The sequence below is a fragment of the Myxine glutinosa genome, chromosome 5, assembly GCF_964187855.1.
Source record: "Myxine glutinosa chromosome 5, kmMyxGlut1.1, whole genome shotgun sequence".
NCBI classification, from domain to species: Eukaryota; Metazoa; Chordata; class Myxini; order Myxiniformes; family Myxinidae; genus Myxine; species Myxine glutinosa.
Window position 1 is genome coordinate 155,009,657 of NC_136265.1, and position 22,216 is coordinate 155,031,872.

The 22,216-nt window shown below is 42.3% G+C and overlaps 1 protein-coding gene across 3 annotated transcripts in view; it reads left to right on the forward strand.

Annotated features, from left to right (window-relative positions):
- LOC137426905 (putative helicase with zinc finger domain) overlaps positions 1-22,216 on the forward strand; it is a 331,899-nt gene that overhangs the window by 158,060 nt on the left and 151,623 nt on the right. For all 3 annotated transcript variants that reach the window (XM_068115906.2, XM_068115908.2, XM_068115907.2), the window contains exons 18-19: positions 8,016-8,199; positions 14,498-14,711. In XM_068115906.2, the coding sequence (XP_067972007.2) occupies positions 8,016-8,199; positions 14,498-14,711 (398 nt within the window). The remainder of the gene's footprint in view (positions 1-8,015; positions 8,200-14,497; positions 14,712-22,216) is intronic.

Genomic DNA, 22,216 nt, shown 5'->3' on the forward strand with positions numbered 1-22,216 from the left:
TCGTGCACGGACTTTTGGGATTGTTACATTCCACTTACGTTTGGTGTATCATGAGTTTATTGCTTTGAGAGCATTGGGGAATGATGGTACCATCATATGTATTGTTCATTTGATGCAAGTGATATTTTCATGGTACTTTCTTGAATAGTGTTATTATTGTGAATGTGAGAGTTCTTAATACAATTACTTGTTTTGTTCTACACAATTGCCTTGGTGTGGTTTTACCATGGTTTTTAGAACACTCAAAATAACAAATCTTTCTGCCGCGTTCCCGTAAACGGGGTTTGGGGAGGTGACATGTAACAAGAAGCAGTGGCTGATGAAGAGGGTATTGCCCAGATGCTTAAAAGACCTGCAGTCCCAAGGTGGACCGGCTTCACCATGTGTATCTACCAAACATTGAGTAACAGCCAAGTGGTCCAAGGGTGAGTTTCAGTGGACCCAATATAGGGTCCACTGAATGTATAGGGCCACCAATTTGGCAGGACAAACAGCAGGCAATACAGATTCACAATATAGGTGGAGTCCACTCTACGTGGTCTGTTGTTTTAATTGTGGCAATCCCTACCACCACGAGAGGGTTTGCAAGGCACCTCAAAAGAAGCCTAACCATCCAAGACTGCCAACTCCACCACCAGGAATTTCCAAAAGCAGCCCACAGGTTCCACAACCTCACTATGCATGTTCAGGGAAACCAGTAAGTGCCTGGCACAGAGGGCCATGCTCCACACTTAAGGTGGTTTGTGAGTCCTCATTTCTGAGACGTATTGTTAAATGTGGACAAATTGCCTCTGGTAATTAAAAAATTTGGTGCAAAATTGAAGGCGAGACTGTTAACGCTATAGTGCACACAAAAGCAAGCGCTACAATTGTGAGCCCTGTAATCCAGAATCAGAGTGAAGAATGCCTGAAGGGGCTCAGCTGTCTGAAAACCCATTATTTACAGCTGGCAATGGGAGCGCAATTGTACTGATCATTGGACATGGTTCTGTCACTTTGGAATGTGGCAGAACAAAACAAAGAATAGACGTTTGGGTAGCAGAAGTGTGTGACTTATGCTTAATTTGTTTGGACTGACCACCAATGGCTGCCAGATCGACATGGGAAACAGCATCCTTCGGGTAGGGTCAGAGGAGGGAGGTGCCTTTGGAAGGAGAACGAGCCAATGATGAGAGGGAACTAAGGGGGTTGGAGATGCCCAACTCGGTCAACATTCCTCCCAGCACTGAGATGGTCGTCCTGGCAGTGTTGCTGGCTTTACTGACCCAAGAGGAGCAGTCTGATAGGATTGCTTGCAGAATGGCCCATGGAGGGTATAGTAGTCGGTTGCCCCCTCATTGAACCTGACATCGGTGGTAGCCATCAGGTTAATTAACGTAAGCGCAGAGCCACGAATTTTGAAGAAGGGTGTGAAGATCACCAGCTACCAGCTGTGCTCAAATTGCAGTGGTGAGGGCCATACATCCCACCAAGTCAGACCCAGAGGGAAGGCCATTGTGATCTAAACAATTATCCTGAGAAAATTAAAGACATGGTAAAGGCAATGAGCAACAGGTGGAATTGCATGAATTGATAGCCGTGAATTCGTATGAGCAATAGGTGGCATTTCATGAGTTGATAGGCATGAATCTGGATGTCTTTTCCTTGTCTTCTAAGGACAGTGGATGCACGGGCCTGGTAAATTACTAAATTAAGATTGCAGTGACCTGGCCTGTTTGACAGCCTACTCGGTGGCTTCCATTGGCCAAGAGGGAGGAACTAAGCCTGGTGTTGGCTTAATGGTTAGGGTACTGGCTTGGGATCCTAAGATCCTGAGTTTGAATCCCGGTCGATCGTTGAATTAACGCCGGTGGGTTGACTCAGCCTGTCATCTTTCCAAGGTTGGAAAATTGAGTACCAGCTCACTTGTAATTGGGGCACTGCATCACGGCACAAATGCGCTTCCAGAGAAATTATGCAAACCAGCAGCCATAGGCTGCATCCGGAAACAACAACAGAGGGAGGAACAGGTGAAATTTGAGAGATGCCCCTTGTATGGGAGACAATTTGTGGTGAGAACAAACCATTCCTCCTTGCAATGGCTTCTACATGTCAAAGAACCTGATGATCAAATTACGATGTGGTTTGAGAAATTGCAGCTGTACAATTTCAATGTGGAACATAGGGCTGGCAAAATAATGTAAACACCGATACACTCTCTTGGCTCCCCTTAAGGAGCAAAACTGTAAATTTTACATGCAAAAAGAGAACACGGAATCCAGAAATGCTCAGCAAAGCAGAAAATCCGTCATCTATTCTCGTCAGTGGAGCAAGGGTAGTGGAAATAACCTTACCACTAACCGCAGAAGAGGAATTTAGAATATTGGATTAGGTTGCGGCTCAGTGAGAAGACTTGGTGCTGGGCCACATCCACAAATTGGTTAAGGTCAGGTGAAAGACTCAGCAAGGTGGAAGTCACACTTTTTCAGGCCCAGGTTAAGGCCTATTGGTCAGAGAGGCAGACATTGGCACTTCATAATCATATTTTGTACAGAAAGTGGATTGAGTTTCCTGATGAAGCTGCCCAGTTGATGATGCGGCCACTGAAATTTTAAGCATTGGTTTAAAACACGTGCCTGGTGCACAAGCCGACGAACCTTTGTGCATAAGTTAAATTACAACAAGACGGTTTTATTGGGTCGATTTGGTTAGAGATGTGCAATGGATGGAGAGCGAGGCATTGTGGACACACCCTCCATGCTAGTCCCTTTTTGGTGACACGAGCATGTGATGCTTGTGCCAACAAAAAGGGACCAGCATAGGGAGAGGGCGAGGCCCCAATACAATGGTATCACGTGGGGGGCTCCCTTGAGCAGGTAGTGATGGACATATTGGACTCATTACCTCGCATTCGCCAAGGGAACATTTGTAAAATGTTTTCTGTCTCAGCATGGTATCACTGAGGAGCTGCACACAGATCAGAGTTGAGGTTTTGAAAGTGAATTGCTAAAATAAGTTTACAAATGCCTAGATGTTAGGAAGACCCATATGAACCAATTGGTTTCAAAAGCTCAAATTTGGTCTCATCTGTCCACAGGACATTCTCCCAGAAGGATTTTGGCTTGTTCAGGTGGGTTTTTGCAAACTCCAGTTGGGCTTTCTTACGTCTCTCTCTCAGCAGTGGGGTCCTCCTGGGTCTCCTACCATAGAAACCCCTTTCATTGAGTTGGCGATGGATGGTGCGAGTTGAAACTGTTGTACCTTGTGTGTGAAGGTCAGCTTGAATCTGTTTGGCAGTTGATTAAGGTGCTTTCTCCACCATTCAAACAATTCTTCGCTGCAATCTTCGATCAAGATTTATCTTGCGGCCACGTCCAGGGAGGTGGGCTACAGTGCCCTGGGCCTTAAACTTCCTGATAACATTGCGTACGGTGGACACAGGTACATCAAGGTCTCTGGAGATGGACTTGTAGCCTTGAGATTGTCCATGCTTGGCTAAAATCTTGTGTCTGACCTCCTCAGACAATTCTCTGGTTTTCTTTCTTTTCTCCATGCTCATTGCGGTACACACACAGTGACACAAAACAGCAGAATGACTCCTTTCTCCATTCAAACTGGTTGAATGAGTGATTTTTATATTGCAGGCACCTGTAACTCACTACAGGTGAGTTCAACTCCAAAGTAAAGGAGAATCACCTGCTTGAAATCTAATTATTTCGAACAACTTCTAAAAGGTGCCAATAATATTGTCTGGGACATTTTAAGATTTCTGTGTGGAATAAGCTAAGATTTCGTAATTTTTTCACCTTTTTTGTTTTGTTCCACTGCAAAACAAAGAAATACATCTGTCGGTACCAAAAGATTTTTTAAAGTTCAGCAATTTTCTGGAAGAAATGGGTGCCAATTTTATTTGAAAAAAGTGCAAGGGTGCCAATATTTTTGGCCACGACTATATATATATATATATATATATATATATATATATATATATATATATATATATATATATATATATATATATGTATATATATATGTATATATATATATATGTATATATATATATATGTATATATATATATATGTATATATATATATATGTATATATATATATATGTATATATATATATATGTATATATGTATATATATATATATGTATATATGTATATATGTATATATATATATATGTATATATGTATATATGTATATATATATATATATGTATATATGTATATATATATGTATATATATATATGTATATATGTATATATATGTGTATATATATATATATATATGTGTGTGTGTGTGTGTGTGTGTGTGTGTGTGTGTGTGTGTGTGTGTGTGTGTGTGTGTGTGTGTGTGTGTGTGTGTGTGTGTGTGTGTGTGTGTGTGTGTGTGTGTGTGTGTGTGTGTGTGTGTGTGTGTGTGTGTGTGTGTGTGTGTGTGTGTGTGTGTGCGTGTGTGTGTGTGTGTGTGTATACACACACATCGCGTTTTTTCATTTCTGTTCCTCACAATTCTATCCCTCTCTTTCACACACACACACACGCACGCACGCACGCGCGCGCACATACACACACACACACACACACACACACACACACACACACACACACACACACCTGACCCGTTAAACAGATAGCTGTCTGAAGCGCTGAATGCCAGGCCACCTCTGAAGTTGGAGAGATGATTTTCCCGCTTTACTGATTAATTGTCCGGTCTTCTCTCATATACTCGTATTTGAACATTGAACAGTATTTTCATGCTGTTGGTAATATAATCTCTAATGTTGATGATACCAATTAAATATTTTTTTGGTAACAAACAAAGGAATATCGACATTTTTTATGACTTTTTTTTTCTTCAAAAGTCAGGAAAGAAGATTCATGGGTTCATGTCTGGGTTGGACATGGTGATCTGTATGTTGTGTTGGTGGAATTTCTGTTGGGTGTTATACATGTTTGGGTGTGGTGTGTGGATCGAGTGCTGTTTTTTGCTCACCCTATCTGGTTTTTGCCATTTATATCAGAGGTGTGTATTGTGTGTGTTTTTCCAATATCTCATCAGTTAGACCACCCTCTTGACTCTTGATGTGCCACATGCCTCCATTCCCAATCTGTGAAATTTGTTTGATGTCGTGTCTCGGACACGCGTCTCATCCATGTCAAATTTGTGACCAGATTGCAGGCAATAACGTGCTATGAATGACTGTCACCTTTCCAAGCCTAATTTCTCTACCATGTTCACCGAGCCTTTGTTTCAATTTCCTTCCAGTTTCACCAATGTAGAATTGGGACTGTGTGATGCAATCCCAGACACTGACAACAGCAGCCTGCAAGCCTTGCATGTCATAATGTTGCCCAGGTTATCAAAATCGGAAAATTGTGAAGATGAGATCATCCCAATTGGTAAAGAAATCACGTATATAAACTTTTAGGATCTGATCTAATGTTACTTGATCTATCCTTAAGGACAGATTATCCTAGGAGATGGTCGGACAGATGAGAAAAGGGGTTGGAAGATGTGGAGGGGGGCGAGTTGGGTTGGTGATTTGCAAATTGGTGATAAAATGAATAAGGGAGGTGTGGTTCAGGTGTGGCTGAACCAAGCGAGCTAGCTATGTGAGTATATCTGTATGGATAATACACATACATTTATACACGCATTCTCTGGGACATGCTTACTGACTGCGAGCATAAACCGGGGTGCTTCCTCCATGCAGACCTAGTAAACATAAGCTTTATATATTTGACGAAGTGGATTGTGAAAGATCTTTATATATTTGACGAAGTGGATTGTGCTTGCATTCTTCAAGGAGCTAAATGAATGATGTAAATTACGAATGAGTAATCAGAATGAGCTCTTTCTTTAATAGTCTACAGCTATAATAATTTTATGTAAAATATCAAAAGTTATAAAATAAAACTATTGTTTACATTCTAATTGGTTGCTAGGCAATGTTCAGAGGCAGGGTTTATGATCCTAAATTGAAGACATGTTATGAGGTAGAACTGGAACTGATAAACCAAAGTGAAAAACAAACAGCAATCAACATGTTCTGGAAGCATGTTGCATGCATTGCATGTTTTTTTTTTTTGTTTTTTTTTGTATACTGAATCGAGGCTCGTGAAAGAGCTAACATTTATTTCACAATCAAATCAACCAGACAAACAAAATATATAAAAAGAGGGAGCGGAAGACAAGATGGGGAGAGAAGGGGAAGCACACAAACACAACATTTGAGAGCAGGGAGATGTGTGGGAGGGAGAGGGCTTGGGGGGAGGAGGCGTGGGAAGGGGGATGGGGGAGAAATATAAAACACAAGGACTTCCAGGACAGAAGTTGGTATTTCAAAAAAGTGGATTTGGGGTGAAATTAGCGGGGGTAGAAAAGATCAAGGTTTTGGATGGGGGAAGATAAGAGATGGTGGTGAAGAGCTGTTTTAAAGACCTGGAGGGTGGAGTGGGATTGAAGAGAGTGAGGGAGTTTGTTCCAGAGGCGGGAGAAAAGAGGAGTGAAGGTGAGCAGAGAGTCTTGATTTTGGCAGTTTAACCATAAGAGGGTTGCAGGCAGATCTTGTGCGACCTGTAGGAATATTTGGGGGACAGAGCCCAGAGAGAGCTGGGGGGGCAAGGCCAGAGAGGAGTCGGTAGAAGACGGAAAGACCACCAGCCTGCCTGCGGTGAGTGAGTGAGAGGCCCTTGGAGTTAGCTTCATCGCGGGAGATTCCAATGATTCTGAACGCTTTGGTTTCAACAGCGTGAAGACGAGCTAGGTGTGAGGCAGGAGCACCAGCCCAGAGGGGAGAGCAGTATTCCATTGAGCTGCAGATGAAAGCCTTGTATGTGGTGAGGAGCTCAGGTGTGCCAAGGAAGGACTTCGCACGACGGAGGATGCCCAGTCGGCAACTGGCTTTGGAGGCCAGAGTTGAAATGTGGTTTTCCCAGGAAAGATCATGGCAGATAGTGTTGATGTTGATGGCAACAACATCAACAGATGATGATGGCAACAACAACATCAACATCAACAACAGACAACATCAACAACATCAACATCAACAGCAGATGTTGTTGGCAACAGAGCCAATTGAAGTTATCAGCATGTTAAGTTTGCATCTATCCACCCATTTTGATATGGTGATTGAATTTAGATTAATAATGATTTATTTAATACACTGCAAGAGAGATGGTGATTCTATATCTGCTGGGGGTACAATTCATGGCTAGACGATACATGTATTGTAATGCAGGACAGTACTGTATACGTCATTTTGCATGCTATTACGACACGATGAAAACGGCATGCTTTACCGAGTGGAGAAAACGCTGCTGTGAAGCCTAAATTCCGTTTCCAAAAACAACCTCAGTTCCATCTCCCTGAGCCTCTATGAACAGCTGAACAGATGTTGACCAAACTTGGTACAAGTATGTATCGTGAATTTATGATACAAAGGTGTTTAAACTGATTAAATTTTTGGTTTAAATGTCATGACCTTTCATTGAAAATATATGTTAGCGCAATAACTTGTGAACCACTGAACGGATTTCAACCATTCTTGGCACAAGTATAGGCTGTAATACAAAGGTCAACTGATTACATTTTGGGTTCAAAACATCAAAGGTCAAGGTGGGGACATGTGCCCTTTAATTGAAAATCATTTTGTTTCCGCAATAACTTGTGAACCACTGAAGGATTACAACCAAACTGAACTCATAATTAAACAAAAGAAACAATTTTTAATTTTAGTTTAATTGATTGTTTTTTTATTTAATAGACTTTAATTTTAGTTTTTTAAAATTAAACAGACCATAACTGCATTTGAAGCATCTGATTTTGTCTCTCCTACTTGTTTATATCCTCTCGTGACCTCTGTCATGTTGTCATGTGACCTTCAATTTTTTTTATTTAACTTTCATTTATAATCAGACATAGTGGATTGACATCTAACGTGGACGGAGGCTTATCCATCAATGCATTCATGTTAAATTCTATTTTCTAGTTTATATTGTATTCCTAACATGTCATTGTGCATCTGCAGGTTTCTGAGGTGGTTGAGCGAGTTGAAGAGATCTATCGCAAGTGGCCTGCAGCATGGGGAGAAAATGGTGAATGCAGCATTGGCGTTGTGACACCTTACGCCGATCAGGTGTTCCGCATGCGTGTTGCCCTGCGCAAAAAGCGCCTGCATGACGTCAGTGTCGAAAGGGTGCTCAATGTACAGGGTGAGTGGAGTCACCACTGGGGATGTGATTGTCTGAGGCTTTCTCCAGATTGATAAAAATTAAGTCTTTGCATATAATTGTGATTTGCTCATTTTCTACCATATCTCATTGGCAAGTTTTTATTTTTGATGCCAACAAAGCCGAAAGCTGGTGGGATTACATTTTTGGATTCTCCGCCCGCTGTCCATCTCTGTATGCGTCCGATATTGGATTTTTGTTACCAAGATAACTTATAAAGCACTGAAGAGATTTCAACCAAACTTGTCACAAGTATAGACTGCAATAAAGAGATGAACTGATTAGATTTGAGTTCAAAAAGTCAAGGATCTAATGTTATGCACCCTTTTTTGAAAAATATTGTTGTGGTTTTGAGTTTGTACAGTCAGTATAATAAAGGTTAAAATTTCCCCCTCATAGTTAGTCACACAAGCAACATGTAGCCTCGCGATAGTGTAGTTATTTCTTAGTATTTGTGAGCTTAGTCCTTTTCCTATGTTAGTTCTGCATTGAGTAGAGTCAGTAGAATAGGTCCTACTTCTACTGACTCTCCAGCCTCCCTAGCCTCATGCCCCTTTGCGCTGACTTTGGTTCATTTTGGGCGAATTAACACGAGGCAGGCCTAGGAGGGTCGGGGCGGAGCCGAATGAGGGGCGGCAGAGGAGCTGACGGTAAGCACGAGCAGCCAATCAGGGCTCAGAGGTTGTGGCGGCAGCACTGCGTCACAGGGCATGTTTGGAAGGTTCGAGAGGGTGCCAGAAGGTTCGGGGCGTATCTATATAACCCATCGCGCAAAGCCCCCGAGAGGACTGGCTGATGAGAAAGAGAACTCGCTGATGAACGGAGGACTCACGCGCACTGACCAACCAGGAGGAATCGTTGACGAGCAGGAGTTGAGAGCGTCAAAGAACTTTGAGACATATGCGGGTGAAGAAAGACGCGCATGAACCGGAATACGCGCGATTATAAAGTGACGCTCGGTGTAGCTGGAGGCCGAGCCGCATACAGTGCATTAAGTCACGCGAGTGATAACGGCTGTGTAACCGCCGGCCGCGCTGAGAGACACGTATTTGCCGTTATACCTCATCGGCTGCTTTTGTTCGGGAGACGCGCTACGAGGTTCCTTCCACCGCCTGCTGCCATCTTCGCGGGACGTGCTGGGACCGTGGAGCGCCGGACGGGGCCGTTCCTGGACGACCACGTCGACGCGTCTGGCTGGAACATCAACCCATCTGCAATTCCCTGTGTGAGTGTGACGGGCCCGAGTCTGGGAGATAAGATAAGACTGTTTAAGTGCTGCTCTGTTTCTCTGCGTCCCGATCATTGTACATACGTGTGGGAATAATAATTAAATCTGTGTTCTTCCTTTTTCCATTCGATCGTCCCTGTGATTTCCTCATTGGCTAAGCGTGGTTCGAATAGAACCGCTCGAATCATGTTCCACTACTAAGACTGCACGGACCACGTGGTACTCAATCCGCTCGTTGTACCCAGATCACACGTGGCTCGTGCGAGGCTTGCTTCCTCGCTTCCGTGGCGGCGCAGGGATTTAGGTACGAGCGAGACTTGGTCCCGAAACCCTACTTTGCGTTTTGCCTGGAAGAGGCGTTTCAAGTCTCTCGGTTCCGTCAAGCCCAGAAAGAACAAGGGGATTAATCCCCTCTTGGTAAGGGGAAGAAGGGCGGCGGAGAACCGTAACAATATTTTCACCATGAGAACTTGTGAACCAATGAAGACATGTCAACCAATCTTTGCAAAAGTATCGACTGGGATACAATGATGAACTGATTCAATTCTGTGTTCAACAGGTCAAAGGTGTAAGGTATTTTGCCCTTTGGAAATCATTTTGTAAAGCATAACTTGAGTTAGATGCAACTACTGCTGTCTCTCTTTTACTTAGCTCTCTTTTCTCCATCGCGCTCTCTCTTTCTCTCTCATGTGACCTAGATTTTTCATTTGCCCTTTAATTGAGACCAAACATAACAGGACGTGAATTGACGTCTAACGTCGGTGGAGGCATATCCATTGAAGCATTCACATCAAATTATATTTTGTAGTTCCATTGTATGACTCTCTGTTGAGTGTGGCATTTGAATGTTCTTTTGCAATTCTGATGAATGTACTTCGGAATTATACGAGGTAAATGTGTATTATTTCCATTCCACAGACAGCTTGAGGTTGATGTTCAAGCTACATTATGTTCAAAGCTCACTGAGAAATACAAGTTTTTTTTCCGTACCCAAGCTCCCCATCCTGTTATTTTTGACTGTCTTTTCTTCATGTCTTTTTGCCATTTCATTTTACCAAAATGAAAAAATGTAACTTGTCTCACTTCATTTTGTCATTGTTTTAAAGCGGTGAAGCTGTTTCAATATTTGGCTATGTCCTTCCTTGAATCCGTCCTTGAATCCGAAAGCTGGTGGGATTACATTTTTGGATTCTCCGCCCGGCTGTCCATCTCTGTATGCGTAATCCATCTGTCCGATATTGGATTTTTGTTATCAAGATAACTTATAAAGCACTGAAGAGATTTCAACCAAACTTGTCACAAGTATAGACTGCAATAAAGAGATGAACTGATTAGATTTGAGTTCAACAAGTCAAGGATCTAATGTTATGCACATGCTACATGTTGCTTGTCCATCTGTCCATCAAAAATGGAGAAGAAGAATCTTCCTAACCCACTGTGTTTAATTATAAACGGTTCTAATGGGTACTTGTAGTTCTAAAGGCTTATAAAGGGTGATTCTAAAGGGTAATTCCAATGGGTAATTCTAGAGGGTAATTCCAGAGGATAATTCTAGAGGGTAATTGTGAAGGGTAATTCAAATGGGTAATTCTAGTGGGTAATTCCAGAGGGTAATTCCAGAGGGTAATTCCGGAGGGTAATTCCGGAGGGTAATTCCGGAGGGTAATTCCGGAGGGTAATTCCGGAGTGTAATTCCAAAGGGTAATTCCGGAGGGTAATTCCGGAGGGTAATTCCGGAGGGTAATTCCGGAGGGTAATTCCGGAGGGTAATTCCGGAGGGTAATTCCAGAGGGTAATTCCAGAGGGTAATTCCAGAGGGTAATTCCAGAGGGTAATTCCAGAGGGTAATTCCAGAGGGTAATTCCAGATGGCAAATATAATATAATATAATATAATATGTGCAGGAAAGATCTGCTCCAGGGTTCAAGGTGGCTGAAGATCATCTGTCTTACCCTTCTCCTACGTGGCAATGCAGCAGGCGACTTCATGTCAAAGCCAGTGCTGCTCTTCTGATTGCAGAATCCCCTTCTCCCCTGCCCAACCCACGTCCCCACTCCAAAAGCATCATTATCATCCCAAGCTAAGTCTTGTGGTATATATTTAAGGCAAAATACGTCATATTTCTACCCTCACTCACTTCACTGTTTTGTAAAAATCACCTCGCCGTTTTGTACAAAATTACCTCGCCGTTTTGAAAAATCACCTCGCTGTTTTGTCCAAATCACCTCGCCGTTTTGTCCAAATCACCTCGCCGTTTTGTCCAAATCACCTCACCGTTTTGTAAAAATCACCTCGCCATTTTGTGAAAATCACCTCGCCGTTTTGTAAAAATCACCTCGCCGTTTTGGAAAAATCACCTCGCCGTTTTGTAAAAATCACCTCGCCGTTTTGTAAAAATCACCGCCGTTTTGTAAAAATCACCTCGCCGTTTTGTAAAAATCACCTCGCCGTTTTGTAAAAATCACCTCGCCGTTTTGTAAAAATCACCTCGCCGTTTTGTAAAAATCACCTCGCCGTTTTGTAAAAATCACCTCGCCGTTTTGTAAAAATCACCTCGCCGTTTTGTAAAAATCACCTCGCCGTTTTGTAAAAATCACCTCGCCGTTTTGTAAAAATCACCTCGCCGTTTTGTAAAAATCACCTCGCCGTTTTGTAAAAATCACCTCGCCGTTTTGTAAAAATCACCTCGCCGTTTTGTAAAAATCACCTCGCCGTTTTTTAAAAATCGCCGCCGTTTCGTAAAAATCGCTGCCGTTTCGTAAAAATCACCTCGCCGTTTTGTAAAAGTCATTCTGGCCACTCTGCCATAAAGCCCAGATCGGTGGAGTGTTGCAGTGATGGTTGTCCTTCTGGAAGTTTCTCCCATCTCCACACAGAATCTCTGGAGCTCAGCCAGAGTGACCATCGGGTTCTTGGTCACCTCTGTTACCAAGGCCCTTCTCCCCCGATTGCTCAGTTTGGCCAGGCGGCCAGCTCTAGGAAGAGTCCTGGTTGTTCCAAACTTCTTCCATTTAAGAATTATGGAGGCCACTGTGCCCTTGGGAACCTTCAATGCAGCAGAAATTTTTTTTTGTAGGCTTCCCCAGATCTGTGCCTCGACAAAATCCTGTCTCTGAGCTCTGCAGGCAGTTCCTTCGACCTCATGGCTAGGTTTTTGCTCTGATATGCATTGTCAGCTGTGAGACCTTATATAGACAGGTATGTGCCTTTCCAAGTCATGTCCAATCAATTGAATTTACCACAGGTGGACTCCAATCAAGGTGTTGAAACATCTCAAAGATGATCAAGAGAAATGGGAGGCACCTTAGCTAAATTTCAAGTGTCATAGCAAAGGGTCTGAATACTTATGTAAATGTGATATTTCAGTTTTTTCCTTTTTAATAAATTTGCAAAACTTTCTGAAATCCTCTTTTCTCTTTGTCATTATTGGGTATTGAGTGTAGATTGATGAGGGAAAAGATGAATTGAAACGATTTCAGCATAAGGCTGCAACATAACAAAATGTGAAAAAAGTGAAGGGGTCTGAATACTTTCTGAATGCTCTGTATATGTACAGTCACGTGAAAAGGTAAGTACACCCCATGTAAAGTTTTGACTTTTTCAACATATTTCAACATACAGCTATTTGATCTTCATTTCAACAATATTGATAGATAAAGGTGATATAATATAACAAATATCATGAAACATTTACATTTTGTAGTCCATTGTATAATTTAAATAAACATAAATACAAATTTCGCATGTGGAAAAAGTAAGTACACCCCTACATTTATCACTACTTCAAATACCTAAAATTAGAATCAGGTGCACCAGCTCGTGTAAATGATTAGAACATCGTTAGAGAGGATCTTGGAGGAACCTGTCTCATTTAAACCTCAGACATTTAGTTTGGTTTGCTCTTTACAGTTATATATATATATTATATTAAGTTATATATATATTATATAAAGTTATTTCTTTACAAAAGAAATATATATATATATATATATATATATATATATATATATATATATATATTCATTCATTCAGAGTATCCCAGGTGGTGATGGCACTTCTCCCAAGCTCAGTAGCTGTGTTAAGTATTTGTCTGGTCAGTTTGTCTTGTATGTGTGCGCGCATGCCAGCTCTATTACGAGCCTTAGCCCAAGTATAAAAAAAAAAGAGAAATGGTTATGTGATCATCATGTGATGTAATGTCTTGCTGAGTGTTGTGTCGACCAGCTAATGGCAGAATGAGAAATGAAAAGCAGCCATTTCTCATTCGCAGTAACCGAAGTAATATCGATAGAAAAGGGGAAAAAAATAGCTCGCATTATGGCAAAATTCACGCAAGTTGAGTGTTGAGGTCGGATTGGGAGAGTTGACAAGTTGGATTGCTTTAAACTCGTTTCTGTCAAGTAAATATGTGTAGCTCAAACCTTCCCAGATGTGAGAGCAGTACGCTAAACAAGGACGAAACTGTCGTTTGTGTAATCGGAGCAACTGTTCAAGATTCTTCGACATTTGAACAGGACAGGTACAATGTGAGGTGTCCAAGATATATTTGATGTAATCCATGCTTACGCGATAATTCTTCTAACTCAGTCGGGTGATGCGAACGAGTGGCCGCCATGTTTGAAATTACACAGCACACACTCAATTCTTTCCTCCCCACAGCGGACAGATGTTAACATAATAAAATTAGGAAAAAGTACGGAATGGCTTTAAATGTATGTAAGAGAACGTTTAGGGAATAATGCTAATAATACCATGACCGCCGTTCAAAGCTAAAAACAGGCCTTTCAGCTCAGGGAAAGAAAAATGAATGGGAAAAACAGGGAACAGGTAAAAAGCGGACAATTAGTCCAACAGCCAACTTGTATTACATAAGTTACTTTCTGGTTTTCTTTGATGCACTTCCTTTATTGTGAGGTTGGTGAATGGCTAAAGTAGTTTGTATGATATCCACATGGTCAGATCGCTCGTAAGGATGAGTGTAAACAGAGCGATGTCGTTGATTTGTTTTTGAAACTTCAGGGAAGTGAGCTAACATTTCCCCTTGCTCTGCAGGAAAACAGTTCCGTGTGGTGTTACTGAGCACGGTCCGCACATGGCGTTCTTACCACACGCGAGCACAGAGGAAAGGGGACAGCGAGATGGAGTCCGAGTTGGAGCTGGGCTTCTTGTCTGACCCAAAACTCCTGAACACTGCTGTGACCCGGGCACAGTCATTGCTAGCTGTTGTGGGTGACCCCATCGCGCTGTGTTCATCTGGCCGTTGCCGGTACGCACCGCATGACTTCCTCATTTTGACCTCAGTGATCTAAACTGATTTTGCATCATATCTCAAACGTCTGCTGATTTTGGCTATTCTAGGTTAGTTATTGGCCAACTTACATGGATCATTGGGGTTCCAGTATTGAAAATATTTTAAAATGAAGGATTTGTCAAAACCATCTTCCAGAATGCTTTTGGTATACCATTTTATTTTTTATTCATCACTAACTCAATATTTGAGTTGTTGTTGGTTTTTCATGCCTACTTTCAGCTGCTGGCAGGCCCGATCTCTCACCTCTGCAGTTGTAACTTGTTTTTCTGCAGCTTGAGTTCACACATTCAACTTGAACGCAGAAATATTCGGATAAGTTAAAAGTAACTGGACGCCATTGATGACTTTTGTTTTCAGCAGTCACCGGTGACCATTCAGCGCCTGATTGTTAAAAACAGATTTGTAGGCACATGGACCATGTGCCGCACGTTTGCTAACCATTCTCGCATCACTCTAATTGGAGTGTGACCCACAGAGTCACTCCCTTCTCGCAGGGTGGATTGGACAAAGCTGTCATGAATGCAATGCTGCCTTTATTGGCACACTTCATTTTCTGTCTGATGTCTTTCTGTTCCCTTATATCGTGTATATCTTTGGAATGGAAAATTGTAGGGCCACCACACACTCGGCAGACACAATGGGGGCCTCCTGGTTATGGGGAGGGGAGGAGGGTGGGAGAGAGAGTTCCAGATTATGGGGGGATGGGGGGGTGTTGTTATACTTAAATTATTATGGGGTAATAATTTAAGGGGATGGAGGTGTGGGAAGAGAAGAAGGGGGAAATTCTATATCCGGCTGAAACAAACTACCAGCCCTCTGGGTTATGTAAAAAACATGGCTTGCATAATTTGGGATTTATCTTCTTCTACTATAGGTGTGTGTGTGTGTGTGTGGGTGTGTGTGTGTGTGTGTGTGTGTGTGTGTGTGTGTGTGTTTGTGTGTGTGTGTGTGTGTGTGTGTGTGTGTGTGTGTGTGTGTGTGTGTGTGTGTGTGTGTGTGTGTGTGTCAGTCATGTTTCATGTTTTTAGCTTATCTGAAATTGGAATTCCAGATAAGGTATTGTCATCACGTACCATTCATCCGTCGCCTGTTTCGACTTTTCCAGCCAAACCGCTGGCTGAAATTTGGCAGCAAAGTTCCACTCCTGACTGATAACGGGGATTGAAAAGCTCCGGAAGGGTGTCAAAATGGCCGACAGTCATTGTTTTTGGAAAATCACGTAAATTCCTTCAAAAGTCTTCTTCTCTAGACCCGTCAGTCGGAATGCTACCGAATATGGGTTACAACATTAGGCCAGGGCCCAGATAAGCTACAAGTCCAGTGGTCCTATTTTTGTTTTGTTCCACTGGCACTTTATAATATGCAGTGTGATACACCAAAATGATAGTCATGACCTCCTGAGTTGATTTGGCTAATTAACTACAAATGCAAATAATCTGGAAGAATTCCCATGTTTTATTGCACACGCCATGTTAAGATGTATTGAGCAGCTTAATACGTCCTTCCAGGGCATGGCATTCCCATTACAAAATGAACTAGAACGGGCACTCGGTAGAGCGCATACCTTCGCCGCAGCTACTGTTCTGTACTTGGCATGGGAGTGTAGGGAACAGAACAACAAAAATACGATTTTGACCTTTTCGTGACCTTGACCTTGACCTTTGACCCGATTGCTCCCAAAATCTAATCAAATGTGTCCCGTATAATAACCAATCATCCCACCAAATTTCATGCAATTCGGTTGAATACTTTTTGAGTTATGCGAATAACATACACACACACACACACACAGACATACAAATAAATACACAGCGATCAAAACATAACCTTCCGATTTTGCGAAGGTAACAAGAAAGAGCAATCAGAGATTGCAGACCCCCGCCAGGATGTGTTTTCAGTGGTTTTTACGGCTTTTGTGTTAAAAACAAATATGGCGGCCAAACCATGTGACTGATGACGTCATCATTTTCTTTTCTCCACCAATTTATCCCGCGATGACGCTCAATAAATTTCATCTTGATCGGATGAAGTTTTGTACTTGTCCAATTATGACGTCATAATAGAGGTACCTATGACATCATCATTAACATATTGTATTCCCCTCGGAGAGTTCTTTACAATGAGCCATGTTTCAATTTTTTTCTATGCAGCGCTTTCGGAGATATAGAGGTGCAAAGTTTTCGGTTTTCCCAAGATGGTGCCCATACCACGTGACCTATGATGTCATAATTATCATTAAAAATTATACAGGTGGAGTTGCACCTATGGTGGAAATTTCCTGTCAATCGGACCAACGGTTGCCGATTAAATCACATTTATTTTGTGCAGACAAACAAACAAACAGACAAACGGACCCAAATGCAATCCCCTTCCCTCCTGCGAGGGTAATAACAAAAACAAGAAAAAGAGCAATCAGAGATTGCAAACCCTCACCAGGATGTATTTTCAGTGGTTTTTAAGGCTTTTGTGTTAAAACAAATATTGTGGCCGAACCACGTGACCGATGGTCATTTTTTTTTTTCCCCACCAGTTTATGCCGACATGGCGCTCAATCAATTTCATCTTGACGGATGAAGGTTTGTACTTGTCGAATTATGACGTCATAATGGAGGCACCTATGACATTATCATTAACATTTATTCCCCGTGGAGAGTTCTTTACAATGAGCCATGTCTCAATTTTTTTCGATTGAGTGTTTTCCAAGATATAGAGGTGCAAAGTTTTTCGGTTTTTCCAGGATGGCGGCTGAACCACGTGACCTATGACGTCATAATTATTTTTAAAAAAAATTCTACATGTGGAGTTGCACCTTTAGTGAAAATTTCCTGTCAATCGGACCAACGGTTGCAGAGAAAATCATGTTCTGTGCGGACAAACAGACAAACAAACAAAGAAACGAACAGTCAAACAGACAAACAAACGGACTCAAATGCAATACCCTCTCCTCTGGCGAGGGTAACAATGATAACATTGTAACAAAGCATATTAATTAATACTAGTTATAATAATAAAAACACCAACAAGACAAGTAAAGATATATTCAAAGTACACCGCCCCCATGCCAAATAATTAAATATCCTACAATGCGGCATTGCCGGGGCGCCTCTGGCGCCCGGCAATACCGCAGTGCAGCTCATAGAGAGTGCATTGGGAGGGAGAGGTGTACAATAATTGATTGATTAATTGTATAATTAAAATCAATAAAAAAAATTCACAAAATATTTTCTTAATCAATTGGCTGATAGCATAACTAAACCACTTGTGCTTCATCCAAAGATGTATCTTTTAGAAATTTAATTAAATAAGTAATTAATAAAAAAAATGAATAATAATCAATTGATTAATCAATGAGTAATTAATCAATGAAATGATTAATCAAAAATATCCTTTATGGCCACATCACGTGGTCACTGTCATGTCCAAATATTAGCTTCCTAGCTCAAAAGGTGCCTGAGATATTGCCCAGATGAGAAAGAAAATAAATAAATGATTAATAATGAAAATAAATAAATAATAAATAATCATAAAAAAATTAAACAGTTAATCAATTGGCTAATAGAATACATAAACCACCACCATTTCATCAGAATCTGTAAGTTAAAAAAAAATTTTTTTTAGTCATTATCGAATAATTAAATAATTAATCGCTTAATTAATTAATTGATTAATCAATAAATCAAAAATATCCTTTGCAGCCAAATCACTTGGTCATTGGCCCGTCCAAATATCAGCTTCCTAGCTCAAAAGGTACCAGAGATAATGCCCAGAAGAGAAAGGAAACAAATAAGTACTTAATTAATCGCTAATAATTAAATAACTCCTCAATTAATTGATTAATCAAAAAACAAAAAATACTCTTTTTGACAAAGGACTTGCTCACGATTGTGCCGAAATTTCAGCTTCCTAGCTCAAAGGATGGCTGAGATATTGCCCGGACAAACAAGAAAACAAACAAACAACCAGAGTGAAAACTGAGTACTCCCTTTCAGCGTGCGTCACTGCCGAGCCCCCTTCGGTGCCCGGCAATGACAATATGCAGCGCCTGGAGATGGCATAGGAAAGGTGCGGTGTACAACAAACAACCAGAGTGAAAACTGAGTACTCCCTTTCAGCGTGCGTCACTGCCGAGCCCCCTTCGGTGCCCGGCAATGACGTTTTGCAATGCCTGGAGATGGCATCGGAAAGGAGCGGTGTACAATAATAATAGCTGTATTATTTGGCAATAATTAATGAACGTATCATCCCCTTGCCCAAGCACATCTGGGCTCGGTGAAAATCAAACGAATGCACAAGCACTGTAGCAGGCAGCTATGCTACAAGGCCGTGTGAAGACCAATGAAAGTTTGGTTTAAAGGGCCCCTTCGTGATGAAAAAAGACGAGTTATGAGCCTTTTTCGATACTTCAATTCAGGTGGAATGTGGAATAAGGGGACTGGGGATCTCTGTAATGGCTTAGAGTGATCGCCACCAAATTTGGTAGGAATAGTGTAGGCCTCATGGGAGATGATTGTTGAAAAAAATGAAGTTATTAGATTGAATAGATTTTTTGATTTAAGGGGGGAATTTTGAATGCTACTTTCATTAAAAGCTTTAATTGATCGTGACCAAACTTTTCAACGAGGGTGTAGGCTCCATGTGAAGTAGAATAAGGAGGAGGTGGGGGGAGGGTGAGGAGGGTGGAGGTGTTGGAAATGCCGTTGGGGCTCAATGTGTTTGTTTTCTTGGGAACAATGGTGCTTTGCCAATTTTGCCCAATCTAAAATTAAATTTGAAACCTGTTATTGGCCAATTTTGCTTCCATAATTGTGTATATTATTATGTCCATGAGGCCTCCCCTTCAGGATGGTTGGGCCTTCAAACAGCAAACAATTACAAATATCCATCACTAGTAACAAGTAATCACAAGTAACAGCAAGCAATCACAATCATGATCCCAAGTTTTTCAGCAGAATAGACAGTGATCGGACCAGCGGCCATTGCCTGAGAGTATAGACGACGAGAGTAGATATGATAGTAACGCAGGAGTCTTTCATTCGGAGAGTAGTTAATGCATGGAATGGTCTCCCTGGAAAGGTAATGGCAGCAGGAAGAGTAGATACGTTTAAACTGGAATTTGATAGGTACGTGGATGCATTGGAGGTAGAGGGGTACAGGGATAATGATTGGCAGGACTTATAGTTCGCTTGTGTGAGGATGGGTGATTGTTTCTGGTGTTGGTGTAGCACGGGCATGATGGCCCAAATCGCCTCTTCCTGCACCAAGGTTCCTCGTATCCACAGCATAAGAGTATCCACAATTATCTCTGTTTGCAAGCTTACTGGCTGCCGGGTAGCCGGAGTCATTTGGGCTCCGTGTGCATCACAAGTCTTTTTTTGTTGTTGTAAAACATGAAGCAATGCCTTGTCTTCCCCAGTTCTGTTGGAGATTAGGCCCAAACCTCTTTTCAACACTGTACACCACATCGTTTTGTGTCCTTGTCCTTGAGTATCTTATTTCCTCTGATCAAGTCATATACTCGTACAAATACCTTAAGTGGGAGCTTTGACTATTAATAACTAAAAAACAATAACATTAAGACACATCAACATTCTTTTAAGCAATTTAACTCAGTATTTGAAAAATTAACCTGATTTGAAAGCAAGTGAGAGGTGAGACTGGGGCTAATATTGATGTTTTCAATTTATAGATTAAGAACCAAACCCAAAAGTGGATTTGATTTTTTTTTTTTATCCCCTTCTCTCTCCACACCTCCTGCCCCAAATCTATTTTGGAAACTTGTAACTGTCATCCATCATTGAGCAGTTCAGTTTTCTCGAAATATTGAAGGTTGGGGGGTCATCAATGGTCATCAGGGTCTATTCATTTTTAACTCAACTGGACTATGTCCAGCTGAGTTTTTGTCGACACCCAGTGTCCGTCGTCCGTCGTCTGTCTGTCTGTCTGTCGTCTGTAAACAATTCGACGTCTACGCTCTAAAAGGTACAAATATTAATCAGATTTGATGAAACTTGTTATGCAGCATCTTTAAGACATAAACTAGTTTGGGATTGCATTTGGGGGTTGCACGCCCAAAAATGGGCGTGGTAGGGCGGCCATATTGAAAAATCAATTTTTGTCAATCTGGTACTTCCTAATGTAGCCAGAAGGCTGAAACGTGGTGTGTAGACAGTATGTAACAAACCTCAACACATATATTACGGATTTTGACGATGTCCGAAAAATGACCTCGTCATGACCTATGACATCACCTGACCCATAAACATCAGTTTGGATGACGTCCAAGCTCTAAAAGTCACAAATATTGATTAAATTTGATGAAACTTGTGCCTTTTGCCACTTAAAGATATTTGAAAACACATATAAACGCACATATAAACATATAAACGCACATATAAACTATATAGTTTGTGGTTCTATTATGCATATTCTAACCATATTGACACAGACCAGTTGAGTTCAGGTTCCCTGGAACCTCTAGTTTTTATCAGGGTCATCATATATACATTGGTGTCGTCTGCAATCTGACCGCATCACATTTGCACGGCTTAAGCGTCTGTTCTTTATCGACCTAACCATGGTCCGAGTCATCTTTCTGTGCCAGTAATACACGTATCAATTAGCGATGTTGCGCCCAACACTATGTGGGCACCCACTCGATGCATTTGCATAAAGAGGCCAAATACTTGTGGAATTTATAACCCATCCCTCCCCACTTCCTCACACATATTTATCTTATTTTCCTTACTCTTTCTGCCTTTTCTCCTCCTTTACTCCTTTGCCACCCTTATCTTTCCCACTCCCACATCCCCCTCTGCAAAAAATGTGACGGTGAAGGAGCTGGGGCTCCCACGTCGATCGGAAGAATGGACGCGACAAAAAGCTGGAATTCATCCGAGTTGCTTTAATCAAACCAAACACTCAGGCACTCTGAAAAGCCCGTTTATCGGGCAGCAATATATATACATATTATCCCGGAGCGTTTGCCCAGGAAAGGCGAGAGGGGGCGTGGCCCAGCGTCCTGGCTGCGGCCTGGCAAGTTGAGGGCGAGCCTGCCCGGGCATGCCCGGGCGTCCCGACCGAGGCCTGGCAAGTTGAGCGCGGGCCTGCCCGGGCGTCCTGGACGAGCCCGGCATGGTGATCGCTCCGCGTCCTTGATAGGTGCAAGGCGATTGTGAAAACCCAGCAGTAGCCGCTACACACGTCCCCCCAGAATCGACTTGCACCGGCAGGGTCAATTTGAGGGGGGTCCTGATGACCCGGCCGAAGCGACCCCTGGCGGGTCGTGGGAGGGGGTCCGGTGTGGTGGTGGGCGGTCGAGTGGGGGGCACCGTGGACGGGGAGCGGCCTCGCCACGGCGGAAGGGCCACCCGTGGTGGGTGGGCACCGTGGACGGGGGGCGGCCTCGCCACGGCGGAAGGGCCACCCGTGGTGGGTGGTCGACGTCCATGTGCGCCGGCTTG